This window comes from Larus michahellis, chromosome 16, assembly GCF_964199755.1.
Source record: "Larus michahellis chromosome 16, bLarMic1.1, whole genome shotgun sequence".
NCBI lineage: Eukaryota > Metazoa > Chordata > Aves > Charadriiformes > Laridae > Larus > Larus michahellis.
The window spans coordinates 4,094,478-4,117,075 of NC_133911.1; the positions used below are offsets into that span (position 1 = coordinate 4,094,478).

General features: G+C 54.8%; 1 protein-coding gene across 9 annotated transcripts in view; it reads right to left on the reverse strand.

Annotated features, from left to right (window-relative positions):
* Nucleotides 1-18,701, reverse strand: part of LOC141732052 (tyrosine-protein phosphatase non-receptor type 11-like) — a 57,083-nt gene extending 38,382 nt beyond the window's left edge. For 8 of the 9 annotated variants that reach the window (XR_012583944.1, XR_012583943.1, XR_012583941.1 and 5 more), the window contains exon 1: nt 18,574-18,701. Coding sequence is in view for 5 of the 9 variants with exons in the window: in XM_074560351.1 (XP_074416452.1) it covers nt 18,574-18,587 (14 nt within the window). In the remaining 4 variants the exon portion in view is untranslated. Of the gene's footprint in view, nt 1-2,566; nt 2,767-18,573 lie in introns of those variants that run through there. The other variant, XM_074560352.1, reaches the window with a different exon arrangement.
* Nucleotides 18,702-22,598: the final 3,897 nt, after the last annotated feature.

Here is a 22,598-nt window from a genome sequence, read left to right on the forward strand (position 1 = left end):
GGGATACGCACCGTGTTACCTTCCCCGTTCAGACTCCAAATTATTTGCTCGCTCCAGAAATGACATTAACATTCAGCATACTCAGGTTCCTCAACTGCGTTCCGCTTCCAGGCACGTCCCCACCGGTGGTCCTGAGGTCTGTACCCTGCCTGGGGGCTTTGGGACCCCCCTCCAACCTGCACAGCCAGACCCCAGTGATGGGCAAGAAGTCGTAGCACGTGCTAAAACTGAGCCTGGAAGACGGGAAGCACAGCGCGGGACCGAAACCGCTGGGAAAAAGACACTAATTTTCCCTGATAATTCTCAGTTTCCAGCGAAAGGGAGAGGCAGGCCCAGCTGGATCAGGCCAAGGTGCATTTCAACACCCAGTTACACTCACCTGCACCAGCAAGAAACTGGCAGCTGGGGCTCTTCCAAGTTGCCCAGAGGATTTACACCCATGTTCTCTTAATTAAAAAAGGTGTAGTTCAGTCCCTCAAGCTGTTTTGAATGCATCAGGCCCCAAAGGTGTGTGAAGTTATTCTTTTCAGCTGCAGTCTTCAAATTTTCTGACTTAATTCTCTCAATAAAACTTATATTTGAATCAGCCTTTTCTACTCAAAGGATATTCCACTGTTAGGACCACTGTAAACACCGAGCTACGCTTCGACCTCAGCCAGAGAAGGCTTTACCTACTAGTCTCAAAAGGTCTAATAGTAGGAGAAATCTCTTTTGAACTCCCTCCAGCCATGGAAGTTTACTGGCCTGTATATTAAAGATGTTTTTGTTCTCATAAAGCAAGTTAAAATTAAACGGCGGGGCCCACCTGCCAGACAGTTGGGGCATTAAAAATACGTATCACCAGCCAGCACCGAAACTAGCCCAGCTGCTGTCTGACTGACAGCCTTCCTCCTGGAGCACATGAGTATTTGTTTAGCTGCTTCGCTGTGATCCAATGAAGCAGAACACACCCAGAGAAGAGAGCAGAAACTGAGAAACCAGTCACTTCTGCAACACCTGAGAGAACAGCATTGAAATGAGGTTGCTGCAAAAGCCTTGGGATGCTCCTGAGACAGAAGGGAATGCAAACTACCACCAGGATGAAGCAACTTTGATCATCTCAATCCCTGCGGAGTGCTGCGGAGTAGCCCACGCCCATGGAAGGAAGGATGGAAGGAAGGAAGAAAAACCCAAGGCACGTTACACTTGGTGGCAAAGAGCCATGGCCACTTGCACAACACAGAATCACAGAACGGTGGGGGTTGGAAGGGACCTCTGGAGATCACCCAGTCCCACCCCCTGCCAGAGCAGGGTCACCCACAGCAGGTGGCACAGGAACACGTCCAGGCGGGGTTGGAATGTCTCCAGAGACGGAGACTCCCCCACCTCTCTGGGCAGCCTGTGCCAGGGCTCTGCCACCCTCACAGCAAAGAAGTTCCTCCTCATGTTTAGGTGGAACTTCCCATGGTCAAGTTTGTGCCCGTTCCCTCTTGTCCTGTCTACGGGCACCACTGAGAAGTGCCTGCCCCATCCTCCTGACACCCACCCTTTAAGTATTTATAAGTGTTGATAAGGTCCCCCCTCGGTCGTCTTTTTTCCAGACTAAGACGACCCAAATCCCTCAGCCTTTCTTCATCAGACAGGCAGATCTTCATAATGATCCCATTGCATTTAACAGCCTCAGCCACGGCTTTGGACGCAGCCCTGGATGCATTCCCTGCCTTTCCAGAGGACATGATTGCTTTCTCCACACACCCACTTGCCTGCTGTGCCTCCCAACCTGGCAAAGGGATCGGTTCCCATCCCTTCCCTCCTCCAGCAGACCCTCTCTCATACAGCTAATTGTGGAGTTCATGCCTCGTATAACCTTCACCACTTCAAAAACTGCCCTTCCGACTGAACGCTGGCGTTTCGTGCCTTTTGTAAGGACCTACAACGTTCAGCTAGAGGCATCCAGCACCTCGAAATGACAATGCTCCAACATGGGCAAGGTAGTTATCAGCGCCTGAAAGCGTTCTCAGCCAGAGACGCGGCAAGGTAAACACAGAGGTAAGCGAGGACCTATTAACACGGCATCACTAACAAGGTAATACGAGATAAAAATCTAATAACATCACAAAATAACATACTGCTCACAGCAGGCATAACCTCTGCCAGGCTGCAGTCAGCACCAACAGCCTCTTCAGTAATCATATTAACAGTAATCATAGTAATCATATGAACGAATCTGCTAACGCGCCGTTTCCCAGTGCTGAAGCCAGCACGAGGAGAAAGTTACCATCACCCCTGTGCTGCAGAGGCATCTGAAGGGTAGTTTCCACTGGAGAATCTCACACTTCTGCAGAGAATTTGCTCATCTGTGGCTAACGAGCCCTGTTAATCACAATTCCCACCCTATTAGCGCCCACACCTCCGTAGGTGCTCTCTGTTATTAGCTCACATCCTCCTGTAGCACAAGTGGAACCTTTCTCCGCAACCTACACTACAGAGATGACCTCCGTGCCTTCTCCCCTTCGCTTTGCTCCCACTCAGAAATACCAGCTTTGTTAAAAATAGAAGCTCGACAGACACAGAACAGATATCCTACCTCACCATAACTGGCCAAGGCTCCTGAGTACACGCGGAGAGATTCGTTAGTCCACAGAAACCACAGGACAGCTCAAAAGGCAGTAAGATTCGTAGGATATGGGAGGTGGGGAGAGCTTGCTCTAGGATGCGGAAGGCAGTTTGTTGCCCGATAGGAACGTTCCAGCCTCCAGCATCCTTCAGGAGGGTTGGCCAAGGTGGTGGAGCCTGGAAAGTTTCAAGCGAAGAAGTGACAGCTAGTTATTTACCAAAAAACAGCCCAGCTTATTCTGGAAGGGAGTGGGGGTGGAGAGAAGAAAAGGAAGTCATCTCGTTCTCTTATCGGTACAAAGCCGGCAGCTGTGAATTGAGTGTTTAGAAGGGGACCGGGGAGGGTAACCACCAGGCGCACATGGTACGTGATGACATCTGTCTGTCAGCTTATGGGCAGCCAAAGCTAAAGAGAAAGAAAAAAAGAACGGCCGATGGGCAAGGTTATGCTCCCTGGAGCTGCTGTGTCTGAACAGCACTCCCTATGAAACCTTCCTCCTCCGGGCAAAGCAGCAGGAGAGATTTCTGCTCCAGGAACAGCCGTCATGGCCTTCATCGCTGGGAGAGGAGAGCATCAGCTCACGGGTCCGGGCTCTGCTCCTCTCGGGGACAGGACTGCCACACTCTTTCGGGAGGAAACTCCAACATACTCAGAAACATCTTGGCTTTTTTGGGGGGGGTTTCCTAATTTCAACTTAAAAAGCAGTCCCTTCATTTGGCGCTGACTCAGTTCCTCTGCCCTCCAAAGCGGGGTTCAAAACCCCTCACACTTGTGGCACCTTATCTCTCCGCCCTGGGAGCTCTCTGGGGAAACACGCTGCCCTGCTCTCCACGTACAGCTGTACCTCGGGCAGAAGCGTTTCTACACAGCCCTTCTCAGCTATCACCTCCTGGACAGTTGACCATGTAGACCACGTAGCTGTAAGGCACCCAAGTTAGAGTCCGATCTCCTTATTCAGGCGTGGAGAGAAATTGTCCGTTCCTGAGGGTGATGCAGAACAGAACCCGGTTCTCTCCCCTGATGGTTCACTCACCTCAGCCACCCAACACAGGTGCCTGAAGTTAGACGGCCCAAGCATCTCAACATGTCCAGGTCTGGGGTTTAATGTGGAGAGATAGCAAGGTTTACAGGCAGAGATAACATCAGGAAAATTCAGACAAGCTTTCAGGCACACGGACCTTTCCTCAGGCCACCCCTGGGCAGAAAGAACTTGTGTTCTCAGTCCTGCAAGAAGCCAAAGGCTGCGGCGACAGAGGACAACTCCACTCTTCCAAACACAGCCCGAAACCACCACCCATCTCCTTCTCCTGGCTCAGCGAACCAGGGAGGAAGACCACAACACCCAGCCCTAGCAAACTTGGGATCCTTACAGCCCTGCGACCGCATGACTGGCCAAAAATCTCAGTCCTGCCTAATTCATATTCTCATAGAATGGTTCTTCACATCCTTGCATCACCAGCTTCATACAGCTGGAGGAACAAGAGCTCAGAAGGCTGTCCTCCCGTGGGCTGGCAAACAACTAAATATACATCAATCAAGGTATTAAATAGCTGGGAAGGCGGCTGCCTCTCCAGTCCTGAGTATTTAGTCCATTATCCCACAGACACTTAGCGCAATTATGGTTGCTTTGCGGCTAGCCTGGAACGTGCCAACAGAGCAGCTGAGGCACAGAGGAGATTAGGGATTCAGCAGCAGTCCCAACCGTGGGGCAAAGCCGAGCACTCGGGAAGCCCGAGCTGGGAAATGCCGGGCAGGACTGGGGACCGACCCCGCCGGTCCTGCGGAGGGGGGAGCGGGAGGTGAAGAACAGACAGCTTGGGCCGCTTTTAGGGTTTGCCCCCCACCTCGAGTGGCTCCGCGGAGCGAGAGCTGGGCTTCTCACCCTGCTAAAGGAGGAGGAGCAGCCCTTGCGCTCAAGAAGGATGCTTGCTTCCAAGTCACTAGGAAAACCCGATGGCCCCAGAGGGAGAATCGGAGCAACTTGGGGGCGCGATTCCCGCTAACGGAGGAGATCCAGGCAGCCCTCCGGTAGCGCCCAGCTTCCCCCAATGCGGCTGGTGGGACCAGAACAACGCTTCCCGCGGGGGCCTCGGCACAACCCGCTGCTCCTGCTGCATCTGTCGTGATGGTCAAAACGGAAGGGTTCTGGGAAAGCAGTCCTAAACCATGGCTCGTGGCCAACCCCACACAGCACTTAGAGATCCAAGAGGGCTCAGCAGCCTCTTTTTTCAGGGATATTTCTGCATCTCTTCTCATAGAAACCATTGCTGCACTAGCAGAAAAAGAAGGACTCTACACAGCAATGAAGCCTCAAAAAAACCTTCTTTTCTGTCTTTGGGAAGGGCACTGCTTGGAAGTGGCACTTGAGCTCTCTCCTTATCCCTAGAATACAAACAGAAGACAGATTTTCTACTGAGATTACCCTAACAGCCACCAGGCAAACTCCTCCAAAGACATTCAACAAAATATCCAAGGAATAAAACCACGTCTTATCTCTCTCTCTCTGACATCATTCCAAGGCTGAAAGCACCACTGAAAACCAAGCCACGTTCTGCCAAGGAAGAGCTGAACTGGTGTCTAACAGTCAAGGGCATCAGCGATTTCGCAACTAGAACAGGACTTTCCTTTGTTTACTGCCAGCACTTCCGTGCAAACCTGTGCTTTAAAATATACACCCGTTTCCTCCTTAACACTCACACACTTTTTCCTCTGCTCGTGGAGGCAGACAGCACAACCCGCCAATGGCCAGACATCAGAGATGCCAGAGATAACAGCTGCAATGATGCAGCAAAAACAGGGGGAAAAAAACCCAAGTTACGCTACGCTGGCCCTCTGTGGAGCTGTGTCTTCCCACTCCGCAATACGTACATCCCAATGTATTTAGATATATGGCCCACAGGGCTCTTCTGTCGTTATGGCGTTGAAGCAAACTAACATGGGACTAAAACTTGTGTCTCGTTAAATTCATCAGTGTCCAAACCGTGTCAGCCCCGTATGCAGAGACCAGGCTTTCATTCCCTTCCTCTGCGAGCGATGCACACGATAGCAAAGCCTGTGTGTTGAAGGCATGCGTCTTCCATGCCCCAGGACATTTATCGCTTGAAAGCAGACTGCCACAGCGAGGGCCAGCTGTTCGCATGAGATCCTGGTTTCCTCAAGCTCTTTCCTCTACGCTTTGTTACCGTGCTTCATGGCTGCAGTAAGGATTCTTCACAGGGTTCAAACCACATCTCGGCTTTCTTCTGTAGTCACTACCTGACAAGATTGTGCTTTCCACTGCTTTTGAGCCATCCTTTCAAGCAGAAACCTGTTCAGTGTTCCCTTCTCCCCCAACACGCTTGCCAGAACCCTCCGCCATGAGCAAAGTAAACCTGCAGCAGCTGAGGCAAGAAGCCTTCTTCTGGGATAAATATTTGTATAAGCCAAAGAGGAGAGAAGAAATGGCTGTCTGCCTTTACGTTAGACAGAGTCACTGCCCAAACACCTGTGTGTGAAGTACGAGCGAGAAGAGGTGGGAACCCTGCCCTGGCTGATGCCGGGTCTCCTGCTGCGGGAGCTGATGGTTTGCAGGATGGCTGGTCGCATCAGAGGGACCATACGGAAACAGCCCGGGCTACTATTTGTCCCAAGTTCACCAGCTGCCCGCTTCAAGGCTCTCATCTAAAAACCAGCCACGGGAAATTCCAGCCCGTTTTCGTTTGCACTAGTCTGAAGACCCTTAATTCTGTGGTTTACGCGCAGTTCTGCTAAACACCAACTAGAGGTTTAAGGTTTGGAGAAACCCGTTCAAATCCCAGAGATGCATTGCGTCCTTCTCCTCCCAGCGGTCAGGAGGGACACCAAAACCGCGATTTCAGCCCAGCCACACACTTCAAAACTATGCCTTCCTCACTAAATTGTACTTCTCAAAGTACGCCGGTTCCTCTTAGCTTTGACCATCGAGATGGCAACACCAAAAGTTTCCACTGCTTTAAAGCTACAGCAGCAACAAGTACTGACACCCCCGCTCCCCAGCCCGCCCCGGAGCGCAACCGAAACTGGTCTGAGCCACAGACAACGGCAGGCGGTGGGTTGGTTCAGCCCAGAGAGCAAACGGGCATTTGCAGCATATCCTTCCCTCGCACAGGTTGGAATAAACCCCAGCTAAAGACATGCCAAGGAGTGGGAACCTCAACCTGTAGGATGGGTTACGACCGAAGGGCAAAGGAGAGGTTTGCAATGCGCGGGTAGCTGCGCCTACCTGCCATCTTGCTAGGACGGGCCCCAGGACAACCCTCAGCCCTGCGTCCTAGGGAAAGGCTTGGGAGGAGGAAGTCAACGGCAAGGCGCAGGTTCAGCAGTAACCCACGGGGCAGCGGTCACACCTCAGTGCCCAAGGGCAGCCCCTGGCCAAAGCGTCAGCCATGGGTGCTTTAAGTTCCTTTGCTCCATCTGGTGGTTAGAAAGTTTTCAAAGCTGTGTAGAGCTGCCACGCGCTGCGGCTGCCTCGCATGGCCCGCTCATCTTCTGGGCTGTCCCTCTGGAGAGGCTGAGGACAAGTTTGGGGTGGGCCACTTTGGTAAGCGCAGGGAAGCGATCCGAAAGAGCAGAAGGATGCTGAGTGCTCCCATGAGGGGATCACCCCCACGTTGGGTCACCAGGGTCGTTGTGAGCACGAGAACCTGGAGAGTCAGTCGGGCTGCCACGTGCAAACCACGAGGATGGCCGCTTTCTCCAGCAGCAGGCCTCAGGCTGGCACTCCAGAGAAGCGCTTTGAGAGCAAGTAAAGCAGCAGCGGTGGGGCCAGAGGCACTGCACGGTCCAGCACCTGACAACATCAGAGGGAATCGTTTGGCTCCCACCTTTCGTGTCGGATGACGCTTAAGCATTCAGACCTGGGTTGTGGGAAGACAAACGTGCCCCGCTCAGCCAGGGGTAAAACAACTTATTGTGAGGATGATGCCAAGGGCAGAAAAACCCCGACCCATTCTCTCAAGAGCAGAGAAAACCCAAAACCAGCCCCCAAGGCAAGACGGACGGCGAAGGAGCCCAGGAGCTTTCTCCGTTAACCAGGCCCTCCCTCGTTCAGCAGGTTCCTCTCCAAGGCCAGGCTGGATGGGGCTTTGGGCAACCTGGTCTCGTGGGAGGTGTCCCTGGATGGTCTTTAAGGTTCCTTCCAACCCAAACCATTCTATGATTCCAAGTACCGCAATGAAATAAATAAATTAATAAGGCAATTAGGGAGCCAGGCAAGAGCAGAGCCTAGGATGCGAGGGACCAGACGGGTGGCTGCCTGCTACGGCATCTTGGCTTCCCCAGGCTCTCTCCTACTTGGCACCAGGGCCAGCAGGAGGAGAGGAGATTCCTGCGGTGTCGCCCCTACCCTGACACGCCACCTTGGCCTGCCACGATGTGCCTGAGCCCGCCGCATCACGTGCGTTCTTGCTGAGCCCAGAAATCCTCAGCTTTCGGGATTATATAACCCGGCGAGCTAATTAAAAATGAGGAGGTTTATTTCGGACCCGGGCAGGGTGACAAGACAAAAATATAGCCCATAGCAGGCCCATGTCGCCTTTGAAGAGTCGCCAAGGCTATTTTCTACCTACATACATCATGAAGAATTGGAGAGAAAAAAAATACCACGGCTATATTTAGAATTTAATCAGTGGCAGGGCTTGTTACACTTCTTAGAGAGGAGACTGATGGAAATATTTCAGGAGGGTGGGAGGAAGAGGGGAACAAACAAACAAACAAACTACCCCCAAAAAACAAACCAAGGACAAATATAGCCCTGGCAACTACCTTACATGGCAGGGATGCTGCTCAAGGGTGTGAAGGGGGATTATTTTGTTGTTTTGAAATTAAATCTTTGTCACCTTCCCACCCTCTTGAAATCCCCAAGGCCAAATAACGCGTCCCGAGGAGTGGGCTATGACAAGTATTCATAGTTAGCCCAACTCCTGAGGCTGTCCGAGCTCTCCGTTCCCCTCTGTCACATGTGCCCAGTGTGACAGGCTGCGCTGGGGACCGGCAAGCCGCAGCAAGCCGGGGCTGGAGGAGCTAAAAAAGCCCCCGCCTGTGAGCAACCTCCCCGTTACCCTGGAGGTAGCATCCAGCAGAGAGCCCCGGCACAGGGGCTGGTGATACTGATAATTTCTCACTCTCCTGTCACCGCGAGTGGGTCTTCCCTCAGTTTCTCCAACCACAATCACTCCATTTTCAAAAATACTTCAAGAGCTCATTGGAGCAGAGGCCTGGGGGAGATGTTGCACGTTCCAATATCTTGCCTGTCCCCTATTCATCTTTTTAAGGCCGGTCTTTTACCATTGTTTTGCCAACCCAACCACTGCCTTTTTCGACCCTCTCGGCACCCACAGCACCCATCTCCTCAAAGCCATCTCGGTGTCAAGCCCAACCTGCTCAACCCTGCTGCTCCGACAGAGGTGAGCTGCACCCCAGAAGGCGAGGAAGAAGAAACTGTGATTTTTTCAAAGCTGGCTGGGAAGGGGGGGGACCAAAGACCCTTGTGCCACCCTGGAGGGAGCGCGGGGCAATGGGAGGGAGAGGGGACCATGTCCTCAGTGGTGCTGGGCATCCATCAGCTCCCGCAGCCGGGTTAAAAGAGCAGGAGAGAGACAGTTCCCTTGAAAGCTAACTGGGGCAAATTCTTTATTTAGCATCTGCTCACAAGGAGAAGCTTCCTCCTATCCAGCTGTTCTGGTGTGGGCTATCGCCAGCCCTGAAATTTATTTACTTGAAAAAATAATAATAATAAAAATCACTTTTGTAGCAGCCACAGGAGATTAGCAGACACTTAAACAGGGCCGTGGCACCGTCCAGATAGATCTAATGACTGTAGGTTGGGAATGGGAGGAATTTCCAGACCTTATTCTCCTAAGGTCACAGGCAGGTTCTGGCTCAGCTGGATAGGAGAAAGGAAAGGATGGGGTTGCACGAAAGGCCCTTGTGCCTCAACAGCACAGATATTTTCTCCTCTGGATAATATAAAAGGGGCTGCCAAGGCATGAAGATTGCCCGGACTGTAGGAGGAAACTAAGAACTCAGCCTGCCTCAGCACGGCAGCGGAGGCTGCTGCCAAAGACGCTGGAAACCCACACAGCAACCCCATCTCCGGGCAGGAGAGGGCCGGTGGGGAGGTGCTCGCTGCATTCGGCACGTGCCTTTCCCTGCTCTTGGTGCCTTTTCTCCCAGGGCGGCAAGCAGTCCCACACCTGTGCTCGCCTTTTAGAATCACAGAATTGTCTAGGTTGGGAGGGACCTTTAAGACCATCGAGTCCAAGTTCCCTTGGGAAGATCAAGAGCCGCCGGCCCCAGCACGTACAGCCTGGGAACCACCCCCACCACCTTTGTGCACAGGAAACCTTGAGCAGATACTCGCTCCGAGACGGGCTCTTCACCTGATAACGTAATCAGGACGGTCGCAGCAAACACCAGCCCAGCTAGAAAACTCACCCTCGCCTCCCCCAGCGCTTCTTTCGACACCGAGAAGCTGCAAGAAGCAAGATAAACCTAATCACCCCTTGCTGGGAGAGGCTTCCGCAGCCCTAAGCCCTGGTGAGGGGGTGAATGGAGGGAACGCAGCTGTGATTGTCCCTGGCCACCCATCCTCCTGCCACGGCACAGGTGCCAGCAGCCACGGCTGGGCCAGGGGACCTCCTGGAGGCACTGCTCATCCCAGCTAAGGGTCCCTGGAGGCCCCGCAGCCCATTCCGCGGGACAAACGGAGGGGCCAGACAGACAGGGCAGACCAGACGGGCTGGGGCTTCGGTATGAGACCACCCCATCGTTAACAACCCCCAGGGCATTTCAAAGAAGATTTCAAAGAAGATGAGGCTGATCTGTTTCTCTTGTCCACGTGGAAATATCTGGGGCTTGACGCAGGTAATCTCCTCCAAGACAGAGCCAAGGGGGGGCTGCACGGTAGAGTCCCCCTGCTCCTCCCGAGCCCCTAAAGCCTGATACTCACAGCCCCACACTCCCAGACCACCTGAGAGATGCTTTTACTGCAGCTGGATCCCAGCGACATCCTTTCCACATGGGACCTGCCTGGGACACCTGCCACAGCATCTGCTAGAGGAGAGCAGCAGCTCGGAAAGCCCAGGAGGAGATGCTGAAGGCTAACGTCTCTTCCCAGTACGTCCCTCAGCCGCTGCAAGTGGGCAGAGGTCTTCGGAGAGAACCATCGCTACAAGCAGCAGCGTGAGCTGTTTGCAGGGGGGGGAAAAAAAAAACAACCCGCCTATGCAGGAAGCACACGGTTCCTGATTTCCAGCTTGGTTTAATGCGAAGAATTTCCTCCTTCCCTTCAGGCTCATGCAGGAAGCCTGCAAACAGACCAGCCCCATAATCTGATTAGGCTCCATCCTACGCACATTTCCTGGAACATGCAATTGGGCCGCCGGAGCCGCTTTCCATCCCTCCCCACCACTCGTCTCCAAAGGCAGCAAGTGCAGCCCTGCCCAAGCCTCTGCTTGTGGTCAAGGCAGTGAAAAAGCAACGGAATAAACCCATTCCCACTGCAGAAAAAGGATTAGTCGATGCTTAAAGAACCGCAGCCTTAGGAATACTTCTCCCCCACACACCCTCAGAGGGCAGGAGCGTGTTTTTAGCTTGGAAATATTCGCTCTGTTCATCCCTCAGGGCAGGGATGGAAACCCAGATGTCAGCATTTGGGAAATAAGTTTTTGGTGAGCCATTTGGGAATGAAAGGGCATCTACACTTGCAACGGTGAGAGGGTGAACGCCACAAAGACCCTGCCGGGATAACTGTTAAATCAGTGACCCAGCTGGGAACAGAAAAGCCCTCATCTCTGGGTTCCCCACTCATAGGGCCTTCCTTAAGAGGGACCGGGCTGCAGGTTTCATAGAATACCAGGTTGGAAGGGACCTCGAAGACCATCTGGTTCAACCTCCACTCCAAACCTCTTTGCTCAGGGAGTGACTGGCACCAGGGATAAAGGAGCCCTTTGGCCTGGCCGGTCCTTTTCAAGTTGAGGAATATGTCAAAGCCTCCATTGCAGACCACAAACTTTGCCTCCAACTGCCTTAAACTGACTCCACAGCGAGAGATGTGACCACCAACATGAAAATCCAGCCCCTGGGAAAAGCTCCGGGAGAGCAGGGTTTGCCTTGCAGAGCAGAGGGAAGGGACGATGGCCACCAAGAACCATCTCCGGCTGGGCTTTGGGGCTGACGGGTTTCCCGTGGTGGTGCTAGAGGTGCTGAGCTCCCTTCCCCTTTCCGAGGAGCAGCAGCTTCTCCTGGGCCCCCACCAGCTGAGCCGTCCTTGGGGGAGAAGACACCCGCTAGGCGGGCAGCTCAGGTGCTGGGGACACTGGGAGCAGCCTCCCCCGTGCCTGCCCACTCGCTCACGGTGGCCACACGGGTCCACACCGAGCCAGACCCACACCCGGGAGAGTCCAGCTGGCCACCGCTGCTCTGCTGGCAGAGCTCCGCCGGAGCACAAAGCTCCGATTCATTCATCCTTTCAGGTGCCTCCGAGGCTCCCGAGAAGAACCATCTCCTAGAAACCCCGATTAATTTAAACCCTGCTGGAAGCAGCGGCGAGCAGCTCCGGTACCACCCAGCCACAAAGGAAACTCGCCCTCGATATAGCTTTGGCAGGAGGAGCTGGAAGAGCGATTTCCTCCTCGGTGCGCTGCGCCTTACCCCGCCGCTGCAGACGGCGAGGAATTCTCCTTGGCAGCCCGCAAAAGAGATACAGCTGCATCCGAGAAATGCGTTCCAGGGCCGAGAGCGCTTCATTTGTCTCGGGGACCATAACGAGAGCAGCTCACCCTGCCTTGGGGGGAAACCATAGGATACTGGAAAAAAAAAAAAAAATCACGGAGGGCCTGATCCAAAAAACCTCTCCTAGGCAAGGCTAGTTTTCTCTCTTTGAGCGAGGCCGTTAACCAATTCTTATTCCCTTGCTGGAAAAGGGGAGAGAACAGGACATTTACGCATTTCGGGACCTGCAGTAAGGAACTCACCTTATCTGGAAATAAACAGTAGGCTGGGGGCTTGGAATTGAAGTGTGATTTAAAGTAGCCGCCGATGTTCTCGTCCTCATTTACCGCAGTAAAGCCTGGGGAAAAAGCAGGTCTGCTCCTTTCACTAACACAGCGTTCGGCATCCCCCACCTCCCTGCCTGCCCGGGCAGCGTGTGTACGGGCAGTCTCGGCTCACGTTTGCACAAAAACCTTGGAGCTTTGATTCTCCCGTACTGCTGCTAACGGAGCCTGCGTCCAAAGACATCTTCGTACAGCCCGGCCAGAGAGAGAAAAACCAGGGAAAATCTGAGCCGAGATTCAGGTGCAGCCAAGGAGGGATGCACGAGGCACCAGCTGCGGGGCTGGGAAGGGCTGGGGAAGCCTGTTTAGGAGAAGAACCCACTGGACCCACTCAAACTGCAAGAGGGGAGATTTAGATGAGATATTAGGAAGAAATTCTTTGCTGTGAGGGTGGTGAGCCCCTGGCCCAGGTTGCCCAGAGAAGCTGTGGCTGCCCCATCCCTGGAGGGGTTCAAGGCCAGGTTGGACGGGGCTTGGAGCAACCTGGGCTGGTGGGAGGTGTCCCTGCCCAGGGCAGGGGGTGGCACTGGCTGGGCTTTAAGGTCCCTTCCAACCCAAACCATTCTGTGATTCTATGAAATGAAGCTGCTGCTGTGCCCCGTCTCCAGCTGCCCGACCCTTTTCGCGTTGGAGCTGAGCTCTGGAGCCCAGCGCTGCCCAAAGAGATGGGCACCAACAGCTCGTGGAAAACTTCCAGAGGACATTTCTGAGTTTAACACCGGGGGCCTGCACCGCAGAGACGCAGCACGATCCAACCGGCGAGACCTGCAACCCCATGCTTGCAGGCACCCTCGCCCGGAGCTCTGCCCGCGGTGTGCTGTCGGTGAACAGCCAAGACGCCAAAAACACTGGCCTGGTTTTGCTTCCTGGACCAGAAATTACCACATCCCCACCACCACCCAAGTTGCCAAAGTAAGCAGCTATTGCAAATACTTAAGGTTAATATTTACATTTGGATTCAGCGCAGGAAGCGTGTGTTTTCTCGCTGGTAAAGGGAGCGGGAAGGCTGGGACCGCGGCTGCTCGGGGGACCGGCGCCTTATTTTGCGCCACTGCAGAAGATGCTTGAGGCAGGACAGCAAGAAAGGCTTCAGGATACAGGCTGCTGGCTGCATTTGATGCCTCAGACGCGCAGCAACGTGGCCTGCACGAGCACGGTAAACCATCCTGGAGAAAGCATGTGCAGGACTTTGGCCAACCCCAATTTATGAGCCACGCCAGAGCAGCCACCGCTTCCCACCCCGGCCGCTTACGCTCGTAGTGACAAGCGATCTGAGGCTTCAAAGGGAACCACCCACAACGTGCCATAAAAATCGGCGTGCACAAAGTAATTTGGCTAAGCAGTAAACTAGGTTGGAAAACAGGAGAAAAAAAAAAAAAAAGGTTTGTCAAACAAGGGAAAAAAAGGGAAAAAGTTGCCAAACAAATGCGCTCAGAGCTGGATATGGGATACCACGGTGCAGCTCTTTGTCAAGTCTGCTACAGAAATGGAAGCATTTCACCAGATTACCAGTCCCCCCCCAACATCACTCATTGCCCTGAGAACTGGGAACTTGGTCGCTTCAGTCCCGGTGGTCCCTTCCCGGGGCAGTTTCACCCTCACGGTGCTGGAAGCTGCCTGCCACCCCGTGTTTCGCTCCCCAGGGCGGGAGGTGTGCGATCCGGCATCTCTCCAGCCCACTTTGTGCGCTGGGGACACCAGTAGCCAAATGGGGTTTTGCACAATCCCCGACACACACAGTCCCGTTTATGGCCCTGGAGCCACCAGCACCGTTTCACCTCTACGATGGCCTTGGAGCTAAGAAGGAAAGCTTCTCTCGTACACGCACAGGCAGTAAAGAAGAAGAATTGCTCCACAACAGCACCTGCTTCACCATCGGGAGCCATACCCAAAGCACCAGGACCACAGTACAGAGAGCAATGAGGGAAAGGGCCTCCACAACCGTAGACGGCCATAGACGACCTTTAAAGGTCCCTTCCAACCCCAACCATTCTATGATTCTCTACTTTTTAGCAGGGCCTGTGGCGATAGGACAAGGGGTAATGATTTTAAACTGAAACAGGGGAGATTTAGATGAGATATAAGGTGGAAATTCTTTATGCTGAGGGTGGTGAGACACTGGCCCAGGTTGCCCAGAGAGGTGGGAGATGCCCCATCCCTGAAAACACCCCAGGCCAGGCTGGCCGGGGCTCTGAGCAACCTGATGTTGTTGAAGATGTCCCTGCTCATGGTGCAGGGCTTGGAACTAGATGGCCTTCAAAGGTCCCTTCCAACCCAAACTATTCTATGATTCTAACCCACCACCCACAGGCACCAATTCTGCGACAGTACCACTCAGTCCTGCAGAACCGGAGCAACCTTTGGAGACAATCAGGCTCCGAAAGTTGGCATTTACTCATTTCCTCCAGCCTTTCCCTTCCTCCCAGCCACAGCATCCCAGCAAGCCTGGCTGGAAAGAAAAAGCCTGCCCCGCAGACAAGGGCGACGCACAAGCCAGCTGCCATCCACCTCCAGACACCGCACAACTCCTTCCTAGGGAAAGAAACAGGGCATTTGGGATCTGCAAGCCTTGGGGATGGGAGGTTTATCCACTAATATCTCCGTGTCACAGCAAAAGGCCTCTAATCACACCCGAGCGGACGTGAGCACCAAAGCAGAGGAGGGCTGGGGTTCCTCTTGGGCTCTCGCCGTTCCAGCAGAGCCGGGATTTCTCTGTCCTTGCTGGGGGGTGGCACGTCCCTGACCTCCAGACCTTCCCTGCAGTTGAGAGGTCACATGCCAGCAAAGCTGGGAGAGGGAAAGAAACAGTCATTCTTTCCACAAGCCGTTTTAAAGAAACAACGCAATGAGGCCCTGGCAGCAGCTTTGGAGCTCAGCATTTGCAAAAGCTTTGTGGTTTAGGCCGACGGCAACAACTTTGCTTTATTTCTACAGCGGGGCTTGATTCTCCCTCGTGTCACACGCGTGCACTGACACATGGCCACTGCTTTCCAGCCTGGCCCCTGCGCTCACCAGCGTGGCCTTGCAGAAGACCATAAGCGGCGTGACCAGCATCTTCTCCCAGTCCTCCAGACCTCTCCCCACAGCACGGCACGGCCACGAGAGCTTCCTGAACGAGTCAAACACCCAGAAAGAGCTTTATTTCCCCTTCCATGTGCCTGCCTTGAAAAAAAATCAGCCCACATGGAAGTCTGTTGTGGTTTGGGCTGGACTGGCCACCTCAAACCAGGACAGCATCCTAGGTGTCCCAGGGTAGGGCTGTTTCTTCTCAGCTAGGGAGTCACCCCATCTCCTCCCAGTCCCTCCACAGATACGCGGGGAGGAGCAGAGGCATTAAGCAGTGCCCAGCACTCAGCATCAGAGATACTGGTCCCAGCGCTCACACAAGCCTGGGCCTCCCATGAGCTTCTCTTAGAGAGCATCAGTTGTTAAGAGACACTTATCCAAACAGCTCTCGCACTGGTAGGGTCACAAGCCCAGGAAGAGGAGGGTGAAAAATAACCCTTGGGATTAGATATGTCACGGTCTCACCACAGGCTTACGGCCCACCATGCCACCTCCGTCATTCCCCCGATTCAGACATCCCTATTACCTTGCCCCTGTGCCAGGGCGGAAGGGAACGCGGCGTCCTTCAGTCCCAGCAGACTGTCCTGAAAGCTCCACTGCATCCACCAGAGCATCCTACCTCGCAGCCACGGGACAGTGCTGTGGCAGGGGGACAGTCACAGCAGGTCACGCACACTCCAGACCCGAGCGACAGCCCATAGTCACACCTGCATCCACACCAGCTCCAGGATTTTTGGCTGGTGACAACCTCGCAGCAGCCCACTGCCGCAAAGCGCATCCTCAGCCACAGAGGTGGCCCCTGAAGAGAGGAACCAGCACTTTGGTTGGGATGGAGCTCCCCAGAAATCACTGCCTCACAGATGCCCCTGCTTCGCAGCACCCTCTTTCCACACAATGGCCAACCATACACTGGCTTTCAGCGGCTCTACACCACCAGCCTGTGTAAGTCACCCCGTAAGGCTATTGATGCCAAAGTGCCCTTAATTCCAAGGGTTCCCATGCAAGCCTGAATGACCCGCGACAAAGGATGCGGGTACGATGCTGACAAGACACAAAGGATCCACTAGTTAGTACTCCAGTTGGGCCCCGTAGTGACCATCCCTTGTGAGGGACCACTTGAGCCTCTCAACACTCCACCAGCACAGGTGGAGGCCTCAGTAGATCCGCCTGGGCAGAAGCTGGCCACACTTTGAGCCAGAGGGAAGCCAGCATCAGCCAGGTCTTCAGGCAGAAGAGAAAGCTGCCGCACCAAGCTGGTAGGCACCCTACACGTCGCTGGGCAAGAGAAGAAAGGCTGGGGCCAAGAAGAAAAGCTGGGGCCGAGCCAGTCTTGCCACAAGATGGGGAAAAAGAACCAGGAGCAGCAAACCCAGTGCTCCAGTGGAAAGGATGGGGGCAATAGATGCTGGGAGCAACCCACCCCCAGCACAAAAGCCAACCCAGGCGGCTCTGACCCCTCCTAGCAGCAGGACTACCAGGTTTCTCAGGGCTCCTGCAAGGGCTGAGCTGGCAGCGGCATCACAATTTCGCCGTCTCCAGCAGTCCGGTGCCCTGGTTAACTGCCCGCCAGGGTGGAGCTTGCAAGGTATAGGCAGCGTGGGCAAATATTGACTTGCCTGTGGGCACAGGGAGCATGAGCAGAGCCGAGAATAAAATCCAGGGGCCCCCGAGTCCCAGCCCTCTGCTTTATACCCCCTCACCCATCAGCAAGAGTGTTTCGTAACTTAACGTGGCACCGCCCAGATGAACACCGCCTCTTCCTAAACTTCTTCTGCACACTTTGAACCAGACACGCACGAAACACAGCTCAGCACTTCTACCGGGGAGACAGGCAGTGCTGGGCGGCAGAAGAGACCCCAAATAAAACCCATAAACCAACCAAAGCCCTCAATCCTGGTGTTGCAGGAATGCACGTGAGGAGAATCCGGAGTTCAAGGGACGGTTGTGGAAACCCCACTCATGACCTGCCCACTTCCAGTCCTGTACCAACACCAAAGGAGCACTCCCTGTCCTGTAACCGATCCCGTTTCTCGGCTCGAAGTGACCGTCAGCTGGACGGCTGCTCCCGGCCACCACCCTCCTCAGGGCTTCTCAAAACACACTTGACTTCTAATAGCAACAAACGCTTTTTCAGGTCACCTTAAGGCAGCCTCCGTGAAAGGACGGACAAGAACGAAGAACCCCCAAATTAGCTATTAAGAGCCCCCTCTCCGCACCGTGGCACAGGGGAGCCCGGAGCGGGCTGGAAAGGAGCACGGAAGGAGACCATCCACCCTCCGGTTTACCGGCTATTTACCCTTTCTGAAGCCACAGCAGAGGAAGAGGAACCGAGAAGGGACTATGACCCCAAGTCACACGGGCTACTGTCCCCACCGAGGAAAAAAAACAAAACACACCCGAAGCTTTGGGAGAAGCTGGAGGAGGCACCAACGCCACACCAGAGGCACACAAGTAGTTTGGTTTTTTTTTTGCAGCCCGCAAAGATATTTCGAGCAAGTTTCAAAGCTCGGTGGCGTTCTGGCGTCCCCTCTTCAGCATCTCCACCGCAGGTCACAGACGAGATGCTTTAAGGTAGCAGCCGGCTCCCCGCGGGCACGGGGCGACCTAAACCAGCCTGCGGGCTAGTGGCCAAAGGCAGGGTGGCAGCAGCCGGGGGCGGCGAGGGGGGGCGGCGAAGGCTGCAGCTTCAGCCCGGCCACCGGAGCCCCCAGCCCCGCCCGGGGGAAGCGGCGGGAGCCGGGGGAAGGAGCCGGAGCCGGGAGAGGAGGCGGCGGCCGGTAGCCACGGGCGCCCCGGCGGTGGCCATCCGCGGGCGAGGGTTGGGCGCTGGGTCCTTACCTGCGGGAGGTCATGGCTCCGCGGAGCTCCGCACCGACTGCGCGCCCCGGCGGGGGCTCCCGGGCCCGGGGCCGGCGGGGAAACCCCTCCCTGTGACGCGGGGGAATCCCCGCCCCCCGCCCCGCCCGGACCCGCCCACGGGCACCCTCGGACACCCCCCCCCGGGACGGGACCCGGCAGCCCCTCGATCACACACCCCCCCGCTTCTTTCCCCCCCCCCCAAAAAAAAAAAAAAAAGAAAAAAGAAAGGGTTGGGGGAAGAGGGAGAAAAGGAGGGGAGAGGAAAAAACCCACCAGCTCGTGGGCGGAGATAAAGGCAGTTTAATAGAACAACGTCAGAAAAGGAAAATAGCAGTAATAACAATAATAATCAGAGCGGCAATAATAAAAATAATAACAATAACAGCAGCAGCAGCAGCAGCAACAACAACAACAACAACAATAATAATAATAATAATAATAATAATAATAATAATAATAATAATAGGGAGGTCATCCTTCCCCTCTGCTCTGCCCTGGGGAGGCCACAGCCACAGCTGGAGCACTGGGTCCAGTTCTGGGCTCCCCAGTTCAAGACAGAGGAGGAACTGCTGGGGAGAGTCCAGCGGAGGCTGTGAAGATGCCCAAGGGCCTGGAGCATCTCTCTGCTGGGGAAAGGCTGAGGGACCTGGGGCTGTTCAGCCTGGAGAAGAGCAGACTGAGAGGGGATCCCATCAATGCCCATCAATAGCTACAGGGCCGGGGGCAAGAGGATGGGGCCGGACTCTTCTCAGTGGTGCCCAGCGACAGGACAAGGGGCAACGGGCACAAACTTGACCGTGGGAAGTTCCATATCAACATGAGGAGGAACGTCTTTGCTGTGAGGGTGGCAGAGCCCTGGCACAGGCTGCCCAGAGAGGTGGGGGAGTCTCCGTCTCTGGAGACATTCCAATCCCGCCTGGACGCGTTCCTGTGCCACCTGCTGTGGGTGACCCTGCTCTGGCAGGGGGTGGGACTGGGTGATCTCCAGAGGTCCCTTCCAACCCCAAACATTCTGTGATTCTGTGAATAATGACAGAGGTCACTCACACCGCCCGGTGAATTGGCACCGTCCCTGTGCACATTCACGGATCCCTGCCACCTGGCTCAGCCCCTTTCGGTACTGATCGTGGCATCTATGGTACAGAATATTCCATCATTCTGCCTGTGCTCCCTCTCAGCTTGGAGTCAGCGGGGCACAATGTCCCCAGAGTGGCTTCCCTGCTCCCATCCCAACGTCAGACAGGGATGGTGACACCCAAATCTCCCGCTGGGGTAAGCTGGGACCAGGTGTGCTATAGGCCCGCTGTCCGCTATATAGAAATAGAGCGCATTTTGCCATCTGAAGTGTAAATTCAGAGGCTTTCTACAAACCCACGGCAAATATATGTTGCTTCAACCTAAAAGACAGAAATTAACCCAAAGAAATGCCCTGAATCTGGCACCTTTCATGAATGCTGGGTGAGAAAACAAAGCCAGCTGTCCAAGAGAGAGAAAAAGCCAGGATACAGCCAGCGAGCACCCCCCCGCCCCGGCCCTGAGTCTACCCGTAGTGGCAAAAATAGCAGTTTTATAACTATAATAAGACTCAGCGAATTCCGTGTCTATTCGGGGAATACCCAGAGAGTTGGCAGCAGGAGCCAGCTCATTTCTCAGCGAGGGGGGCTGGCGGGGCGCGAGCTTTCCTGCGTGCCACCGGATCGCTCACGGGGCAACAAGGACCACAGAGGCCAAATAGCAACCCTGATAACCATGACCCCCTGTCCTCTCCTTCCTCATCTCCCCTGCCACCGGGGCTCCGGCTTGCTGGGACCTTCTTTCGGAGCACTGAGGCTTCATTGTGAGGGACCGAACTGTGACTTCTGTGTGTGCCCGTCGCCTGGGTCGGCGCGGGGGGAGACACAAGACCCTTTCTGGGGGCGATGCACGTGGTCAGGGAGGGACTGATGTTCTGCTTCTTGATTAGAAACGGATCAAAAGGAAATCCCTGCAACAGATCTCTCCCCCCCACACCTGGTAAGGTACTGGTTTCTAGACTATGCAACTGGGACACAGATAACTGGTGAAAATGGTCCCCTCCTGCGCGATCTTAGCCCTTCTGACCATTGGAATGCTTCGATCCCATGGAAATCACAGAATCACAGAACGTGTTGTGTGGGAAGGGACCTCTAAAGGCCATCTCGTCCCACCCCCCTGCAGTGAGCAGGGACATCTGTAACTAGATCAGGTTGCTCAGAGCCTCATCCAGCCTGGCCTTGAACATCTCCAGGGATGGGGCCTCCCCCAGCTCTCTGGGCAACCTGGGCCAGTGTCTCACCACCCTCAGTGTAAAGAACTTCTACCCAGCAGAAATATCCAGCAGAGACATCCAGGCTTTGGTCTGGGAGCTCTCTGCAGCCAGAACATCCCATGTGGTCGGTGTTGGAATGGTGCCTGTCCCTCAGGGGACCTGCTGCAATAGAAACACACCACAGTGGAGGTGACAGAGTTCTGTGTGACCCCTCTGGCTCTCTAACCTGCTCGGTCTCAGCTGGTGGCCGGCTGGGACAGGCTTTAACGGTGGCTGGGCTAAATGCCACTTGCTAATAGGCAGGACGACGCTGGCAGCATGTCTAGGAGCGAAGACAAGTGAGAACGCTCCTGGGGAGGAATAATGTTTGTCTTGCAATTACAGAGCGTGTGCCTGGGCTGGAGAAATCCCAGGGGGCAGGGCAGAAGGTCCCCAGTGAGAACAGGGTTGAGGTAGCACCAAATGTTGGCCACTGCTGGAGGGGAGAAGCAGTCACAAGGGACAGGAGACTCGGGAGAAGGTTCATCAGGAGCCTTTGTGTCCAGGCTGATCCCTGGGTTAAGACACCAGGCTCTCCACAGGGAATGTCTCTGAAGTTCTGTGGCCAACCCTCCCAGATGCCTTTAATGTTGGCAGAGAGGACAGCTATGAAGATCCCATTTCAGCTGTGTCAGTCGCCCAGAGGAGCACCCAGTGCTCCTCAAAGTCACTTAGAATTGCCTCCCGAGCTGTTCATCGATATAGGCACGGATTCACACGCTTGCTCTTCCCTCTGCAGGCTGGGTACCAGGACACAGCCACATCACGCAGCTGGTGCTGGGAATGCAGAGGGAACAACTGGGATCCCAGTCTGACGGAAGGGAATTCCCCCAGGTGCGCTTTGGCCAGACACCGTGTTGTGGTTTGGGCCAGACTGGCTGCTGAAACCTCAAACCAGGACACACTAAACTAGTCCCATTCCCTCAGGTCCGCGTGGGGCCAGGACCCCCATGTTCCATCCCCCGGAGAGACGGCAGCCCAGCGCCACGGCGCGTGCTCGGCTGTGGGGAGGTGTTTGCGCTCCCAGCCACAGCCGCAAGAGCTCCATAAACCCTTAAATTCAGGGCATCTATGCAGCCCGTGACAGGCTCTGTTGATGAAGAGCCAGAAAGACCGCATTCATGGGCCAAGCTGTCTACTTACAAACATTGCAGTCCCTTTTCTCTCCGAAGAACCACGTTTTCCCAGCCAGAGACGCAAAGGTACGTCATTACAGAGCAGGGTGATGGATCATTTGGCAGGTAAGGAGAGCGCGGCGCGGGCAGTGGACGTGGCCAGCCCCGGGCACAGGCTGTGTCAGCAGAAGAGCAGGGAAAGGAATCCACGTCTCCCGCTCCCCACCACACACGCTGCGGGATGAGGCCACGCAGCCCAGGAGTCCAGATCTATCAAGAGCCACTGCCCCGGGATCCAGGGGAAAAGGGATGTGGGTCACAAATAGCGCCCAGCAGGGGTTTAGGTCTGGTCTGCCCTATTCCAGAAGGACTAGCCCCCACCAGCCTGGCTAGCAGCAGCACCCTCGGGCACAAGCAGGCTGATGGGTCCCTCACTTCTCACCAACCAGCTAAGCACGCAGGAAGCGGCAAAAAGCAAAAGGAGATACACGGCATCAAAGATCCACCAGATCCACCATGGGGCAGCCCTGTGAGACCATTGGCACGATCGCCAACGCAGGACA